Source organism: Melospiza georgiana, chromosome 11, assembly GCF_028018845.1.
Source record: "Melospiza georgiana isolate bMelGeo1 chromosome 11, bMelGeo1.pri, whole genome shotgun sequence".
Taxonomy (NCBI): Eukaryota; Metazoa; Chordata; class Aves; order Passeriformes; family Passerellidae; genus Melospiza; species Melospiza georgiana.
In genome coordinates, this window is record NC_080440.1 from 13,477,267 (window position 1) to 13,496,343 (window position 19,077).

General features: G+C 38.8%; 1 protein-coding gene across 1 annotated transcript in view; it reads right to left on the minus strand.

Annotated features, from left to right (window-relative positions):
* The window catches only part of CACNA2D3 (calcium voltage-gated channel auxiliary subunit alpha2delta 3), a 382,632-nt gene that overhangs the window by 91,664 nt on the left and 271,891 nt on the right, over positions 1–19,077 (minus strand). Inside the window, exons 15-18 of the mRNA XM_058032041.1 lie at positions 17,446–17,517; positions 16,577–16,657; positions 12,450–12,524; positions 1,968–2,051 (exon numbers count right to left, since the gene is read on the minus strand). Coding sequence (XP_057888024.1) covers positions 1,968–2,051; positions 12,450–12,524; positions 16,577–16,657; positions 17,446–17,517 — 312 coding nt within the window. The remainder of the gene's footprint in view (positions 1–1,967; positions 2,052–12,449; positions 12,525–16,576; positions 16,658–17,445; positions 17,518–19,077) is intronic.

The following is a 19,077-nucleotide window of genomic DNA, read 5'->3' on the forward strand; positions in this document are numbered from 1 at the left end:
CCTTGGGTGAAGCATAGCCACGTGTAGCTTGTTTCTGTGTTACAGTTAAAAACTCATTTTTAAGAAACATATTTTATAGGTGAAAGAAACATTCAGATTAAATGTATGTATATATTTTTCATCAAAATGTGAAATAAAATTTCTGCAGCCTTCAGATAAGACAAAGCTCAATTTTTAAAGAAATTTTCAGAAAAAGTTATGGCATTTATGGGTCTCAATCAGAGAAAACTGAATCTGGACTTTCATGTGTACTCAGGTAGAATCTCAATTATAAATAAAAATTGACTTTCAGTATCACAGAAATAGCGCAATGCCCCATTATCTGAATCACTGAACTTCTACTGAGATACGATTAAAAAATGGAAAATTAAGCAGAGGAAGTAATGGAAGAAATATGAAGGAAAAAAGAAAACAAACCAAGGAAAAATAACAGCAAGAAAAATCATGAAGGTTTAAAATCTGTAACTACAACAATAACATTTGAAAGGACAGAGGAGATTTTAAAGGTCATTAGCAGAGAAACTAATTGAATAACAAAGGATCAAAGTTAAGAGAAAAAGCAGGGTATAAACCGTGAGGCCAATGAGATTGGCAAGATTGCAGAAGGCTGCTACAATATATGAAAATCTTATGAGGAAACCTTAAATAGTGTGTGCATAGAAAATGACACAAAGCCATAAAAACGTTGAAAAAGTTTGTGTGTGCACTCCAACACAAAACTGCAGCTTAGGAAGTGAAGTGGCCTCTGAGGAGAGGCTGAGGACGATCTATCACCTGGTGAAACAGACCTTGCCTGAAACATAGATGAACTGCTGCACTATTCACCAAGGGGGTGGAGAGAGCGGGGAATGCAAGATATATATTTTGTAAGGGAGAAGGAAAGTACAGACTTCTGTCAGAACAGAGATCAAGAAATTAGGACATCTGAAGACTGACAAGACTCCAGGGGCTGCTGTACGTGATCTATCCCAGATTTCGGAAGGACACGACACAGTAAATATGGGAACCTTCAGTGGATGCATTCAAACCTCTCTGGAAAATCAGAGGTACGAGGGACTTGAGAGGAGCTAGCACAGCACTGATATTTGAGAAGGGATCCAGGAGACATCTATGAAAAATACAGACATGCAGTCGTGACTTTGGCAGGGGGGACCTTCTGGGAGAAACTAAATTACGGGACAGAAAGGTGAACACCTGGAAAGTTACGATTTAATTAGGGACAGTCAGCACACATTCACACAAAACGGATCATGCCTAACAAATCAGATTTATGGAGGAAGTGACAGAAGGAACAGGCAAAGGTTAAGCCATGGACATAAGGAAAGCTTTTGATACAGTACTGCAGAAAAGGCCTGAAAAGTAAGAAAGAATAAGATAAAGAGCAAACTACAGAGTAGATGGAGCGCTGAAAAATTAGGTTAATGGAAAGCATTGTGTGATAGACACAGAACTCCTGCTCCTGCAGCTACCCATGTGTCTGAAATTAGAGTTTGGAGTGAAACTCTGCTCTGCACATAAGTCAAAGAATCCAATTTTGTTTATTCATCTTCATACAGTAAGTAAAAACCTCCCATTACTTCCATTAAGGAAAAAAGGATCTCATGGAAAGAAGTTAGGCTAATTTCTGAGTTTCATCTGTTGTCTGGGCCAGCCCTGAGGAGACATTCTATTCCTGTTTCTGGTGCTATATTTGCTATCCAGCACAAATACACAATGGGATGCGTGGAGACTGCAAGGGTGATGAGTTTTACCAAAAATACAAAGAGTCTGTGTTTGTGGTGTATGCATACATAAGGAAGAAGCAATGCAAAACAGTTATAAAATTCTGCATTAAATAAAAGGGTCTATAGTCCTTCCCTGCCAGAGAGCAGTCAGGTGGCCTCTCTAATGACTACTTAAACAGCTTCCAGGTACAGTAGTGGGATGGAACAATATCTTCTGACAGGGTTTTAAAACCCATCACTTACCACATCATCTCTGTCTTCCCACTCCACCTCAGAAAGATCCACACTGCTGTAGTTGGGCTTTCTTCGTTTCTTCCCCTCTTCATACTGGTACCAAAAAAGGTGGAATAATTAGCACATCCCATTTTATTTGCACAACAGAAGATTTTCACATCAGAAGATTAAAAAAAATTTCTAAATGCATGCTGATGGTCTGCAATACATTTAGCAGTAGGTAGCTTGATTCCCACAGAGTGCACCATACTGCTGCAAAAATGCTCCCTGTGAATGAAAAAACCTAAAACTCATGATTATTTGCATCATGTCTTGCCATGATGCAGAGCTTTTCTTGATGGACACACAGGGGGATCAAACTCAGCTGTTGTATGTCCTTCTCCCCAGATGGAAAATGCACGAGGCCTTGGATGTTGAAGTTTATGTTAAATATCTCCAACTGGCTCTTTCAGCTGTACAGGAAGTTATATTTACTGTAATCTTATCAACAAAATGTTTACCCATTTCACTTCAAACAAGATAAGATGCAAGTCTTTGGGAAGTATGGTGTTAGCATTTGCTGATATTCCATTTTATCTACACCTTCATGGGGAAAAGTAACACAGTAATAATGATAATGCAGGGGTTTTATCACTCCTCACTGCTACGCTGTAAATGGCACATTTAAAATAAACATTCTCGTGACAAATTAATTTGACGCCGAGGTGTTTATAACGTGGGAAATTCTGCCCTCTGCTGAACATTCAAAATCAGCCTCTTAGTGCAACCACACAAACCTGGCCCAGGGGAAGAAAGAAGTACTTAGGAAGAATAAAGAATCTGACTGGATAAGTAAAATTAGGAGCCTACATTTGAAAAAAAAAGAGTAAATATGGGAGAGGATTGGCATAATGTGAAATCTGGTCTTTTATCAGAAGAAACCACAAGTCTCTTTATGAGGTATGACAGGAGACATTGTGATGTGTGAAATATCCCCAAATTGCTTTTGTGACTCCTCAGCAGCACCACAGAAGGATTGAAGCTGTACCTGCAAGGCAATATATACGGTTGATTCTCCTCCCTCAGGCCAGGACCAGCTACACCATAAAGCAAACCTGTCAGTGTCTGAGACAAGCAATTCATCACCACAGCCAGCAGTGCAGGCACTTTCAATCACGTTCTGCAGATCACACAGAGACCAAGGGAAAGCCTTGCTCTCTGAGCTTTGAGAAGGTTGTTCCCATCCTTTCTCCCGTCTGAATTAAAAGTTCTCATATAAATCCCACAGTTGCTTTTGTAGACCACAATACTTAAAAATGGGAACAATAAAAATCTTCCTGAACAGAAAACTTTTAAAAATATCAAATATAACATATTAACACAAAGGGATTTTGAGATTTAGCACTGTAAAGTTTCTCCCAGCATAGGCTTGACTGAGCTTCCTTAATTTTTGCTCATAAAAAATTGGATACTCCAGTTTTTCTTACAGACAGTTCTCTTAGGAAATTCCGTGGGATAAAATCCCAAGAATTCTCATTCTTTTGCATTAAAAATTCCCAGTAACTCTGTTGGTGTAAGTTCTGAGAAGGGATGCAGATGCAATTGAAAAGTGCTTTCCTTGCCTTCTGCTAAAACCCACTGTTCTTGTAACAAGGTTGTCTACTTCTTCTCTACTACTCTTCAACAGGTGGGTAGAGAGATGCAAAGAACTTCTGCTTTCAGCACGTGCTCATACTCCAGATTTTGAATTCAGGCAGCTCAGTCCTACAATTAATTTTTGCTCTGTGACAGCCCTGATAGCCAGAGAGATAACTATACCCAAAAACTAAAGTACAAAATTGCAGCCAATATAATTAAATCTCACAAGAATAACATATGAGGGAATAACATCCCATTCATTACTAGGGCTTGATTTCTCTAGCTGGGATTTTTCAAGTCTTTCATTATGGCTACAGCTATATCAATATTATCTTTAATCTTCACAGGGAGTAACTACATCTATTCTCTGTGGCTGCACCAATTAACCAAATAAATCTTTGATCTGATTCAGTCATTCTAGAATAGAAATGGTTACAGTCAAGCTCTGAAATACTGAGGGCTGAACAGTGTTACAAAGACATGAGCTGGGATCATCTGAGTAGAGCAAACAGCTCCTGTACTGATTCCAATGTTTAATTACATCCTCCCTCACAGATGTTGGAGAGCTTCTGGGCTATACTGCATTCTCAGACAGAGAATGCAGATCCATATTTAGGACAAGAAAACTGGATCTTGTGTGTCTGACAGCAGAAGCAGGCTTCAAACACAAGGCAAACCATTAGCATCATATTATGGGGCTTGTATTTATTTTAATCATATAGATTCCACACCTTGCACTCAGAGAGCAGAAACCAAAAGCAAACAAATGAAGATCTGGATAAAACATCCAAAGTTCTTCACAAAAAAATCATAAGCATTCATGTCTTAAAAATTCATAAAAGTAGACACAAAGCCAAAATCCCAATGGTCAAGCAAGAGTCAGGCTCTATAAGCATTCAAAGGAATTGCAAGTGCACTTAAATGCCTTTAGGACAGGAACTAATAATCCTCATGAAAATATCACCTTATTCCCAGCAGTAAATTTACACTATGCTTATGTAAACAGGGCATCAAACACCAATGCAGGCAGATCAGATATAAAATATTTCATAAATGTAATGCTGACAAGTCCATTCTCCTCTAGCTTCTTTCTGGGTTTATTGCTTAGCTAATTTCTTAGTAAAAGTTATTCATGGACACTGAAGCAATTCCCCAGGTTTTTAAAATAGCATTCATCTATATCTTCTTCTCTGGTAGCAAACCTAATCTAACCTTTTATCTCTGGGGCTCCTGGGTAAAGTATAAAATGCTGATTTAAGCCTGAAGCCAAACCCATCTGCAAGATTACCATAAAGCACTGAAAAAAATCATTAAGGGACACATTGGGAAAGATAGAAACTAGGAATTCTACCAAATTACTCTGATTTAAGTACAGGAGAAAAAGAGCTAGATTTAAAATGTGTGCTGCTAATCTTTGGCTTATACAAAATATGAGGTGATATTATATAGCAGTTAAACCCCAGGGAGGGAAAAAAAGACACTGAAAAGTGTTAAATATCTGGACTGCCAAAGAAGAAACTTTTGGTTTGCTCAAAACTACAGCATGGTTCTAACTTATTGTTTGTGAGAAAAACTCATGATTTGCTTTTTCCATTACAATTAGCTTTATCTATCTTACTCAGTATCTTTTGTTTGAGACTGGGCCAGATTCTTACAGCATTGGATGATTCAAACAACATGTGATGTGTGTTGCTAAAGACTCAACCACTTTTTCACCACCCTGTACACAACCATTTACATGTGCCATTATTAAACTCTTTGCTTTGATTTTCTTTATTTTTTTTTGTTTTATTAACACAAGCAGTCCCAAACCATCTGCCTTGAATATGACCAGCCACGTGTTTGTAGAGTCAGAGTGCAGCAATCTGATCAAGGACAGAGCAAGCTCCATCTTAACAGCTGCAATCTTGGGTCTAAGGTGATTGGAATTTCTCAGACGTGCTCCATCTGGATAATGGGGAGGTGGAGAGAGGAAGTTGCTGTGATAGCAGCCTTGGAAGCATCACCAGACTTTAATGAACTTTCTAAGCCACAATGTGAAATCATCCATGACAGAAGCACCTACTAAAAAACAAGCAAAACCTAGAGAGGTAAAATAATTTCACGGAATATCTCTCAATTGCCAAACTACTAATGTGTACAAAAGTAAGGAATTAAGTACTAAAAAAGTACTGAAAGTACTCCTCCAATTTTAAAACATAGCATCATTCAATGAAGTTTCAGCTTTTGGAATTAGCACTTTAAAATGTGGAAAATGTATTAATCTCATCAGGCTTTGAGAATGACCCCTTTTTCTTTTGTTTAGAGGAGACAAGCAAATATACTTTGCTGAGGTTGAATTCTACATAATACAATTGTGCACAATATAATTATTTCTATAACTAACTTGCACTAAGCCATCCTACAAAGGTATTCTTATCTACAAAGTCTGATAGGAAATCTTGAATGAAAAAATATCAGAGGAAAAGCACAATTAACTAAAATGACACAGTTTTCCATGCAGCTTTAAATACACAGGCAGAGGTTGTAAGCACTGTCTTATTTGCAATTCCCTGGTCTGGGCAGTTTTTCAGCTCCTTCCTTCTCTCAGACTCTCCACACTAAATGTATTGTCTGGGGTACCTCTGACTGTCACAAAGCTGCAACTTTTGGGGTGGAAATTGCCTCAGACCTGACATCCCATGGTCAGTGCAACATCCAAGAGCTTCACCAGCCCTCCCAGCACGAGCTGCTGCTCTCTCCCACCGCTCCCACTGTGCAAGGGGAAAGTGTGATTTAAAAACAAACAAATGAAACAACAAAAAACCCAAACAAACAAACCAGCAATGGTAGTGAAAAATCCCCTTCCCTCCCTCACCTGCCTGAAACCTGACAATACAACATCACCCCCAGTGACTGAGCTTTCATTCTCCCCGTGTTATAAGCTCTACACATTCTGCCCGGGCATACATCTTAAGCAGCATCTTAATCTAAATCACTGCTGCTTGCCCTTTAGGTCTTCATTTCATTTGGAATACTTTTTCCTCTGCTCACATGGTCCTGGTTTGTCATTTGTGATACTTTAATTTCACAGTTTCCATCCAGTCTGCAACTTCAAATGATTTCTTAGTGATCTGCACTTAGCATTGAATCTGTAGAACGCTAATAGTTGTTCAGTCAAAAAACAAAGTTTGTTTCAAACCTCACAAACACACAAACCTCCTTAGTTTAATATTAAAAAAGGTAATTGATTCTGTTAGGAAAATAGAAAAAACAACTTCCCCATTCCAAAGACAGATTTTCATGACCAGCCTATTATTTAAGATGTTAATCCAGAAGTTCCTAGGTTATGGTTGGTAGTAAAAACCAGTGATTTTGGATTGATTCTCCATGCCAGATGGTAGTGAAAAATTGCTGCACTATAAAATTTGCACAAATACTGCAAAGAGAAGCTGAAAACAGGAGCCATGTAATTTGCTAAGGAAAAGAGTTTCTAAGTTTCCAGGCAGAGAAAAAGTAGGAGCTATTAGATGTGCCATGCACACAGGAGAACTTGCTGGCAAAACAATAGAAGAAAATAGGTCTTGTCTTAACTATTAATACAAGACTTGTATTAATATGTATTAACTAATATATATTAACTAACTCTGTCTACTCACTCTCCTAATATGTGTTTGCTTTTCAAACAGTGTAGTAATGTTTAAAATGATAAAACAATACATGGAAATACGTATAGTGAATTAAAAGTCAACATAAAATAACAGCTTTAAGTCCCACACCTTGAGCCTGGCCAAGGAGTTTATCAGCTGAGCTCAGGTTCTCAGGTGGATTGCAGACAATTATCACAGAAACATGGATGTGATTTACTCCACTGCAGAAAACAACCCCTCTGTTTGGGATTTTATTTGCATTCTCGGGATTTATCATTCGGGATTATGTAAAACTGGCAGCTGCTTATAATTATTTGGGGTTCGAGTAGAAATAATTAAAAACATCTGCCTTTATCTTAATACTACCAGACTTAAACCCATGAGCTCAGTTATACCTAACTTCAAAGCTGAAAGCAAAGAATAAAAGAAAGCTTCGCATATTGCTAACAAATTTTCAGTGATTCATTTATATGTACAACCAGTTATTCAACAGCCTTCAAACCTTTAATTATCTTTTAAATATATGTAATTTTGCACTTCTAATTAGATAGCAATTTAATGCTCTCACAGGGATTCAGATGGGCTGTCTTTTTTGAAATGTAAACTCCAATAGGAATAATCATTGGCATTCAAGTGATTGAATTCTTCAGTTATTTAAATGAACGTGAGGCATTTACACTGCTCAAATCATTTAAATATTCTGCTGTCAGCTACAGCTGTAGAGTTTTATGGAGTCAATGAATAAAGCAAGGGTAAGTGTAGGTTATCTCACGTTCCAGGCGGGACTCCCCAGAGAGAAATGAGATTTGCTGCTTCTGAAAGGCTAACACTGCTTAAGTGGGGCATTAATGTTTCCCCTGACACTCGGATTTCTCTGGTTTTCTGTATTAGGAGAAACAAATTTTCTCAAAATTTACAGCTACAAAAGACTTAATACTAATCTAGAATCTTCAAACACGCCAGGTCCTTCAGCTTAATGCAACACACGGTGACAGTTCCCATTCTAAGGATGAAATGGGAACTCACTCAGGCACCTGAACCACCAACATATTTTGGGGAGGGCACTGAAATATTACACAAAAGCTTTGATTTCTAGGTGCAACTTTCCCTGTCAAGACTGATCAAGTTAAAGATGGGCATCCTTGTATAGAAGGGCATCAGTTAAATTCATTTACTTGGGTAAGAGCATTCACAAACAGCCAGTCATAAACCCCATTACAAGTCTTACAGAGCTTATTTTGAGAGTGAGAATAAATGTCTCAATCTGCTCAGAGACAGAGGATTTTGATTTAAATAAGACATATATCACAATAATCATACAATCATAATAATAATATAATACATATATTACAAAATCTTTAGTAAGCAGAGATGTCATTAGATTAATTCACAAATTGGAACACATTTTTAACCTCTGATTTATTTTTAAAATGGTAGAACGTAAATAAAAGATGCACTTTTATTCAAGAACATATGCATTTGTCTTTAAATGCATGTTTTCTTTAATTAAGAAACTCGGGCTCCTTATTCAGGAACTCTGAGTATTCTGCCCTAGTAATTACTGAAAAAAACCAAATCCTGTTCCACTCCCTGAACAAAAACACAAATCCCATTGCTAACTATGAATCAAAAAAGCCACAGACTTCATAAAACCTGGTAGCAACCTTGCTATTATTTATTGAAAACCACGCAAACATTAGGGCTGAGAGGCAGCAGCACAAACCCCTAACACCAGATAAGGTTCACATGGCGCTGATCCGTGACTGAGGCTGACACTCATCTTCCAGGGACATTCCTTGATTTCTCTGCAGTCCCACCATACTTCCCTAAGAAAGCAGTTTTCCTCTGGCACCAACCTTCAACAGACTGCAGAGTGACAGTGGCAGCAATGGGCAATTAACCACAATTAAATTTAGACAGGTTAAGGTTGTTTTTAAGGCAGTAAAAAAAGTATTTTCCTTTGCATTCACTAAACTCGTTTCTTTGGCAAACTGTAACATCATCAACATGACATATTTTAATTTTAAAATCTAACAGTGTAACACGTGGCACACACCACAAGTGTTGAGAGGCTCCTGAAAAGCAGGTTAAATCTGCCATGATCACAAATGAGGAAGACTGTGTCCTCACGTGCACATTTCACTACAGGTGAGGAGCCCCATACACCAAGTTAAGAAAAAAATGGAAATTCAGATTTGAACTCCCAAACAATTTATTACTTTTTAAATTAGCAGTAGGTCGAGGTTTTCAAGAGAATATAAAATTACAAATTACATCACACGACTGAAAATATTCTCTCGTGGAAAATAAAATACCCCTCTGTAAAAATATAAACTTTTAGTTGAACTCAGCATATAGGAGCAATCTGATGTATTAAAGCAGTATTTAGAAAAAGGGGTTTTCCCATCAGGTGTAGTCTATGGCATTCCCAATGGGGTGCTTTTGGTTAGAAAGGAGACTTAAAAAGGGAAATGTGCAATGGATGCTCTTCAGCTATATGAGAAAAATAAAATTAAAATTTAAAAACAAAAAGGAAAATAGGAATAAATGGAAAGCGGGCGCAGTCCCGTGGATCACGAAGGGCAGCGCGGGCGGCGGGCACGGCCCGGGGCGGGATCGGCCCCGGCGGGGGCAGCGCCCTGCGCGGAGCTGCGGCGCCACCTGCCGGCCGCGGCCCCGCACTGCACCTGCGGGCCGGGCCCGTGTGTCCGGGGCCGTTCCTGAGGGAGCTGTTCCTGAGGGGCCCTTCCCGAGGGGGCCGCGCTCCCTCTGCCCCGCTTTATCGGCTCCTTTGGCGCCACTCATCGCCCCACTAATGTCTTGTGAGGAAAAGAGCCAAAAGGTGCTTTCTGGTCCCTCTGTGGGACGGTGGCCGGTGGAAGCTCCCAGGCAGCGCTGGGGTCGCTCCAGCAGCCTTTGCTGCAGCCGCTCAGGATTCAGGGAGCGCCTTCCTCTCCTTCCTGCAGCCCAACCACCAGCACCCAACCTGTTAGCCACACCAAAAGTCAAGTTTATTCAAAAAAACCAAAAGAAGAATCCAGCAGCAGCTCAGGATTTAGGGAGCGCCTTCCTCTCCTTCCTGCAGCCCAACCATGAGCACCCAACCCTTCACCCTCGCCGAAAACCAAGTTGATTCTAAAAACCAGCAGAAGAATCCAGCTCAGGATTCAGGGAGTGCCTTCCTTCCTGCAGCCCAACCATGAGCACCCAACCCGTCAGCCTCACTCAAAGCCAAGTTTATTCAAAAACCAGCAGAAGAATCAAGAGATGAAGTCTCCCAGAAAAGCATTTTTAAATACAAACCCAATAGTATAATCAGCACAAGAATGCAGCCAGCTTAATGATTACATACACTGCTCAGTGTTAGATAAAAATCTGGTGCAGCAGGAAGCATTCTGTGCTGTTTGCTATCCTGCCTCTCTGCTCTGGGTCCCACAAGACAGTTCCTTAAAAAGCAGTACATCAGCTCCAGTACTAATAGATATGGGGTTAGGAACTCAGGAATTCAGTAATATTCTAGTTTTACATCTCTGCTGGAAAATATAACAACAGGATAAATCAGAGTGGATCAAGTCAGCAATCAATTAGACTTGAATGTAAATCCAAGACAGAAATAATTTTTGAGAGGATCTTTAGTAAATTATCTAATTCCAGATCTATGGCCTATTTTCATATAATTATTGTGACAAATTCCATGGAATATGACAATGGTATCAGGATTTGGCCTGCAATATTAAACCAAGGGCCCAGGCCAGCAATCACTTCACTCTCAAAAACTCCACTGAAGTCAACAGAAGACTCTCATTACCCACCACTGACAGAACCCAGAGGTAAAAATGACTCTTCCAAAAACCTGAAATGCACAGACCATGAATATATCACAATGAGTTCCCCTAGCTGACAGCTTATGGGCTCCTGCCCAACATTTTGATTTTAAAAAGAGATTCCTTTGTATAAGGTAATGAAGTAAGTGCCTTCAAGATGTACCCTTGGTGAGGGATAGTTACAGCAAACAACCTTTACCTCACTAAAGCAAAACATCAGAAATTAGGGAGTGGGTAAGGCCCTCTGTCAGCCTTAGAGCTATCTGCAGTTCCTGGACCTCATTACCTTCTGTTATATAAAATATCCATTATACATTGAATAAGTACTAATAATTTGAAATAAGTAATTTGCCCAAAAAGAAAGAGACACTACAGCAAAGATAGGAGTTATAAAACTCTTGTGATGTAGAGAGAGAAGTTTCATTTAAATATATTCCTGTGGCTTGCAAACCTGGGATGTCAGATTTACCCATTGAAACATCCTTGTTGCACTTTTCCTAAGTTCCAGTTAGAAACCAAACTAAGTGCAAATATAAATGTTAATTTAGTGTGTAATTCCTAGCCTATATCTTAGAAAGAAAAATTCCTTTGCTTGGTGAAGACCTCAGATATGCTAACGACTTAATAAATCATGCTTGTCAATAATTTTATTTTCAAACTAAATTATCCAACCGGTTAATATTTCTGTTTTCTACTGAAATACTGCTGAGATTGGACATTGGAGATCCTGCATGAGGAGCACATGTGGCAGCCATGTGGCCACAGCAGTGGGACCATCCATGCCAGTGCTTTGCTGGGAGCCAGTGGTGATGGAACACTTGGCAGGGCTCTTCCTAAACAATGATGCAACCAGGAATGCACCAGCCCTCTGGGGTGTTAACTTGATAAACATTTGCAAAACAGTCACTTTATTTTTCTTGCTGTGATTAGTGCAAACAAGATGATAAGGGGGAACTAAAGGTAAAAATTGCCGCTATTTCTCTTTTAGTACAGAAAATCCCTAGTGCTCCTATTTTGCTTAAAAATATGCTTTATTGAAATTTCTGCACATATATTAAATTAACTTTATCACTTTAGCATGACAAATAGGGGTTATTACACAGCACTAGAGCATTCCAACATTCCATTTCAATGTAAAATGAACATAATTATAGCAATTTTTGGCTTTGCTATTTTGCAGTAATGGAGGTCTACATCTTTTGCAGAAGCAAGTTGTATATTTATTTTCCTAGGGTTTTTTTCATGCTAAGTGTTGTTTCCAGAGGTAAATTTACCAAGAACTATGATGGGTTATGAAACAATATAAAGTATCTGCTCCATTGTATTTAATTTTTAATGAAGGCTATTCATACTAGGAAAAAAAAAAAACCAAATGCAACACATGCAGCTAAATAAAACAGATCAATAAACAGAATTCTTACCAAAGGCCTGAGTTCTGGGTGAGTCAAAATGTATCCGTTGTTTGTAATTGCAAAAGCATATCCATGAATTCCTAACTGCAAAAGTAAATGAGAAAGAAATACTGATTAGCATGGTCTCCAGTAAACCCTTAACAAAAATCAGGCAATAATTTGGCTGTCCAGGGCACCTGGCATTCCCAGCCCTTATCCACACAGGCCTTTGCTATAATATAGGCAAAGATCCTTGACATTTTGTGCAAATGAGAACCTGCCATGTGATGAAATCAGCACAGAGGAGGATTTTACACTGTCCCACAGCTCTGCTATCCAGGGCACTTGCTCCTATGTGTGATAGAGTCAATTAATTATTATATATAAACATATAAAATATAGCTATATATGAGATGCCATAGCATGTGGCGTTCAGAACATGGGCCAGGGCAAAGAGAGACTGGGATATTACAAATTCCCCATTCCCAGGAGAGCACAGCTTTCTTCACTTGTTGTCAAAGAACCACTTAACTCAAAGATAAGCAAAGCAAAGCTACAGTGAGTAACAGTGACCTGTCATATGTGATATTTACATCTTCCCATCACAAAGGCTCTCTGCTAATTCCAGTTCAGCAGCAGCCACAGAAGGCAGCTATTTCTGCTAAAGAATTTCCTCTGAGTTTTCATCTTTGTACTGAGTGGAACTGTGGGAGATTCCTTGAGAGCAATGAGATGCTTGATGAGGCTAACAGTGCCCAAACTTAGCATTGTACTTACTTAAATAAAAATACTGGTCTATTTAGCAATATGCTTATTACACAGCTGATTGCATCCACTGAATGCAACAAATCTGCCTTTAAATCCTTCATGTGGTCATTCAAACATCCCTTCTTAGCATAAGCTTGCTGCTAATGTAGACTTTTTCTACAGATTCACTATGTATCTTTTGCCATGCAGAGAGTATCTTCCTATCCTTCTTTACCCATTTTTTTCAGTTCTTCAGACAATATAATATCTTGTGTATTTTTATTTAAGCATCTCATTACACTGAAATTACACTGAGGTATTAAATACCAAAAAAAAAAAAAAAAAGGAACTTGAAAGTCCAGCACTATCTTGCTTTGATATTTACAGATCTCACTACTAAATCTTGTTATTTAACTTGAGAGCATTCTTAAATGCTTTGCTGGAGTGGGTCATTAGCAATTTGTCTGACACAAAGCAACTTGAGCAAGGAAAGTCAGAATCTTTTCTAAGAGGCAAAAGGGAGATCAAGTTTATTGGATTTTGTGATTTTCTGGGAACATAAACCAGACTATGATCTTATGGCAAGGTAACAGGTAAAACATTCCAGGTTAATTTACAGTGTCTCTGTGTGAATGGTTGTATATGGTCAGCTGTATCTGCCACACAGAAGATTGTTTCATAAATTAGTGGTTTTCCTATAGCAATAAACTTCAGTGAGAGCAATAGAAGGTGATATGTTCTTGGCATCTCTTCATAAAGGAGGGATAACCAAAATAACAACAGTGGACATATTTTAACTATTATGGTGTGACAAGGGAACGAGCTGTTGGCTAAATATCAGATCTCAAGTGTAATTGTCTGTGTTGATAACTGCAGAATGACATCCAGGCAATGGAAGTCAGGTAAGGAAACAAATGTGGGTGGTATTTTTCACAGGAAAAAAAGCATTTGCCTGTTTGAGGCCTACACAGGATCTGAGGGCAGCATTTTTATCATGTTCTGTGCAATGTGTGAAACTGCACAGTCTCTGCAGTATCTGAGTGTTGCCACCATTTACAGCAGCATTGCCATCTTAAACCTTGAATTCTGTCTCTAAATCACAGATTCAGGAACAAAGAAACGTTTTTCTAACTGTGGCAAAATGTCACATGCAAGTCAAGTATTACCAAATCCAACCCCAGCTCACTCAGGAGGAACTGCCACTGACATCTGGGGATGTTTAGTCAAGGTAACAACTGCTGAAAACAGCTTATTGCTGTTATTCATCTTCCTCAGCATAAAATCCACCTCATCCAAGCTGAGAGAATTCCAGACCAGCAGACTTCTATTCTCAACCATCATTTTATATCCCTGTGTGAATTTTCTGTCACGTGTTGCCTCTGCAGGAATGGCTCCCAGGGGTGATTATGCTCTTGCAATTGCAGAGTCTTTGTTTAGGGCATGTGGGACTGGAAGTTATAACTCAAGTGATCTCACTAACCCAACTGCATTGCATGATATTGGTAATAATCCTCTCTTGCAGTACATCCTGCAATATAAAACATACCTTCAAATAAAAATCTAATATTCAGCAAAAGGATCATATATTACCTTCCACAGAAAACTAGTTCTTAAAAAACTTCTTTCCTGAATCAGTCTCACTCTGTTCCAATAAGCATTATTTGGGCCTCCCACTCTTTCTAGATCCTCATATTCAGACTATGTCCAAATCTCACAGATTATTTAGCAGTAACATCACTGTTACTTGGCTTTTCCTATCCAGCCATGCACAGCCAAGCTTGTATTTCTGCAGGTGCCACAACCTTGTTCTCCATTCTCACTACAGATAAAACTTGCTCTCCCCATAGCTCCTTACAGGCAGCTCCAAAGATTGTGTCCATTACTCCAAATTTAGCAAAGGAGCAAATTTTGCTCCTTTCTCCTCTACCTTCTACTAATTCAGTTCTTCTGCATGCACAGAAATATAAAATTTTTTGAACATTGCTGTTAGCAAACTTTGTTGGTTTGTGCCTTGAGTTCCCTATTATTTATTCTGGGCAGAAATGTCGCTGTGCTCTGAGACCAGTGTGGAGTCACCTGCTGCCTCTTCCATAGCACTGGGACAGGGACAGGGCCCTTTCTGTGCTGGGTTTGCACAGCCCTGTCCTAATGGGATCCAGGTCACAGGAATTTACGCCAATTCATCTTATCAGTAATATTGCCACTCTTTTTATGCATCATTTTCATCAAATCCTTGTTTAATTTAAACTTTCCAGTTACTGTATGTTGATCCAGGAAATCATTTGGTAAATCCTAATGGTATTAAAATTAGAATTAAAATTGATAGGAGGAATTTTTATGTGAGAATATTGGAAGGCACTCACAAGTCAGTTTCTTCCTCCACCCTCTTAGAAATCACTAAATGAGAACGTGGCAAACAATTAAGAGACAATTTGTATGATATACAAATTTATGCTCAGTACAGGTGCTGTCAAAATGCACTTATTCCAAGGGCTGGCCTCTTTAGCAAAGGCTGTCTACAATGCTGTGTTACATGCTTGTTAGTCATGCAAAAAAAATCCATTAATGGAAAAATACTAATTTAATTTTCATTTGTGAATAGAAGAATGCTATAGTAAAACATTTCAGACATGGAGAAGTAGTGAAATACTAATTTACTGCATCAAATTTAAATGAAAAGTAATTACATTTTGTGTTTGCCTGAAGCCTGCTTTTACTGAATGCAAAATTTCATGAGAGATATTAGTGGTTCAGATTTTGAAAATTTTTGTGATCATTCATTTTAAGACTTTTACTGTAGAATTGTCATTCACTTTGGAAAACTAAGTGGAGGAAAACATTTAGCAGATACTGGGTAGGAGAGAAGGAAGAACTAGTCTGGTTAAGCAGGAACTTGTTGAAGTTCTTGCAATGTGCCACTTTCTTTAATTCCAGGAGACACAGAATTAGGACAAGAAGAATTACACACTAACAGGAAGCCTAAAGCCACAATAAGGATAGGTTTTCATTAAAAGTCATGCAGTTTTTCAGCATGATTCTTTTGGTTATTTTGAACTGTATTCTGGCTATATTTCATAGTTTGATAACTTCATTGATTTTATAATTATATTGATTTCAATATGGACAGAATTTAATACTAAACCCTCTAGGCCACAAAACATGGTCAGTATTTAATATTACCACCTGATTTTTCACAAAAATGTGAAAATCAGGCCATATTTTAACTTGGGTTTTAAAAAAAACTTGATCTCAGACACTACAGAGGTAAAATTCCTGAGGAAAATGGGTGAAATAATGGAACTATGCAAGCATAAACAATAACAAAAATTAAATTAATTATGTTATATTTGAGACTGAATATAATTGTATTATACTGAATATAAATGATATATACACCATTTGTGTATTACCTTGTATTTTGGAATAGTTTTCAAAAGCTCTTTAACTGGAACATCTGTGCCAACTACTCCCAGGAGAATCCCTTTAGACCTCTGAAAAGAACAATAAAAGATGCACTCAGAACCACAATAATAATAAACATTCTCACCACTTATTTCACCTTGCAGCTACACTGTGAAATTGAATAGATGACAGATAAATTATTTTTAAAGTGGGGAAGGCAGACACTGGTACAATTCAGCTGATCAATCAGTAATTAAATCAATAATATTGCTCCTTTCTGCCCTATTTACAATTTATATAGAAAAGGCATGCAAGGTTTTGATAGCTGGTGAGTCCCTCTGCTGAAATCTTTCACAAGCAAATAGGTTTAAAATTAAAAACTACTGTTAAAAATATGTTACTCCTGTCTTTCCCAATTTCTCCTACCATTTGACAAACAAAAGAGAAAGATGAAGCATTAGGGGGAAAGTACACTTAAGTTGCTTTAACAATCTGTTGAATTACTAAAGATAAATAGATACATATATAATAGACATAAAACTAATTAAATTTTGAGTTAGAGCAAAGAGGAAAATTATATAGAATATTTACTACAAAAAAAGTAATACAGAAGTAAGAAAGCCATAGGGCCTGGTGTCATCTGAGATTTTCCCTCAGACATAGGGTTTCATCATTTTACCATGGCTTATAGAGCATAGGTATTTGGGATTATTTGTCCATATTTTTATGCTAATAAAGGGATTCTAACTACAGACAAAATAATAATAATAATAGAATAAAAAAATTTAGGAGTTGGCTAAAATCTTATTAGATCCCTGAAAGCAACTTCACATCAGTCACACCAATATCACATGACAGAAATAATCTGAGTACTTACAGTCTCATTTTGCTTACTAAATACTGGCATGGCAACAGTTGTCATCAACACCAATCCCTGATCATCAGCAAGCTATATTTGAAAAAGAAACACTATCTCTGAGAACTAAGGGACAATTACGAACATGTGATTGCACTTTTCAATGTCATTATTTCCATTTAAAATGAGATAAGGCAGTTCACCCAAATGGCAGTGATGCAGCTGGACCTGCAGTCAGTGCAGCGCAGCCCAGCCCAGCGCTGACCCAGCCGTGCCCATCCCAGCCCCCCAGACAGGAAAGCAGCCCCATCCTCTCTCCCACTGCAGCCTGCATGGCACAGAGAAGGGCTGGGATGGCTGTGGAGGCAGCAGGAGCAGCAGCAGAGCAGCTGGAGCTCTGCTCCACATCCCTCCCACTGCCAGCTCTGCCTCAGCTGCCTCGGGCTGTTCTCTCCCAGCACAGGGCAAGGGGCCATTGGGCTGTGTGGAGTTTAGTTCTGGTCCAGACTGAGATCCCAGCTCACACAGCAGCACAGAGGATGGCAGCCAGTCAGGACCCCAGGAGCGCTTTGCTCCAGCTGCCTTCAGAGGTGCCATGAAGCATTAGCTGATTCTGCACATCAGGTTTCAATGCAGCTTTTCAGTTTAGGGAGCAAACAGATCTCCTGACCTTGGTTCCATTCAAGAGAAACATGCAGGGTGTTTACCACTGGCCACAGGACAGTGAGAGTGCTCAGATTGTCTCCTCCCTGTTCAGACGAAGCTCTGCCCCGAGGCGGAGCCTGCCTGGGGTGCTCCAGACCAGCACTGCTCTGTGCCCGTCCATCCTCACCAGCAGCGTGAGAAACACAACTCAGGCAGGGAGTGGAGACTCAGTGTTCAACCCTTTCTGTCCCCAGGGACAGATGTTAAAGCTGAAGAGGTTTATCCAACATTTGAAAGTGTCACACAGACAGTTATGACCTCAAGTGGAGATTGTGTAGAGCACAAATTCTGCTTTGCTTGCACCTGTGCTCAGCCAGCTGGGTGCAGCAACAGGGACGATCTTGCTGAGCAATGCTGCAGGTGACAGTCATGCCCAATTGTGACTGTGACATTCTCCTATCACTCTTACATCTATCATCTTTTCTGCACTCAAGTAAAGCTTCTGATCCTTTTTTTTCTTTTCTTTCTACAACTTCCGCAATTTATTTTTTTCCTTTGTTTGTGTTTACAAAAGTTTTCTTATAATGAAGCAATAGCAATTGGCTCCCCACATTCTCAGAAAACAATTCCTACATTATGATAAAAATACCTTATGAAGCATATTCCACATTAACAAATCAGACAAACAAAATCTAGAAAACTTCGTGTCCTGCATCTCCCAGTCTTTTTCAGGATGATTTTAAGTTTCTTAAACAAGTATATTTCCTGAGGCATGGCGCTATCTCATGGTGAGAAGGACTGCTTGCAGACATTAGACAGGAACACAAATGGGGTTTAGAGTCAAGAAGCTTTACATCTGATAAGGAATCACCAGGGATATGAGGTGGAACTAACTTATGATCATATTTCCTTTTTTTTTTTTGTTCCCTTGTTAGCAAGAAGAGGTAATCCTTACCCTAATATAATCTTTGATATATCAAGGAATAGTAAGTTATTAAACAAACAAGA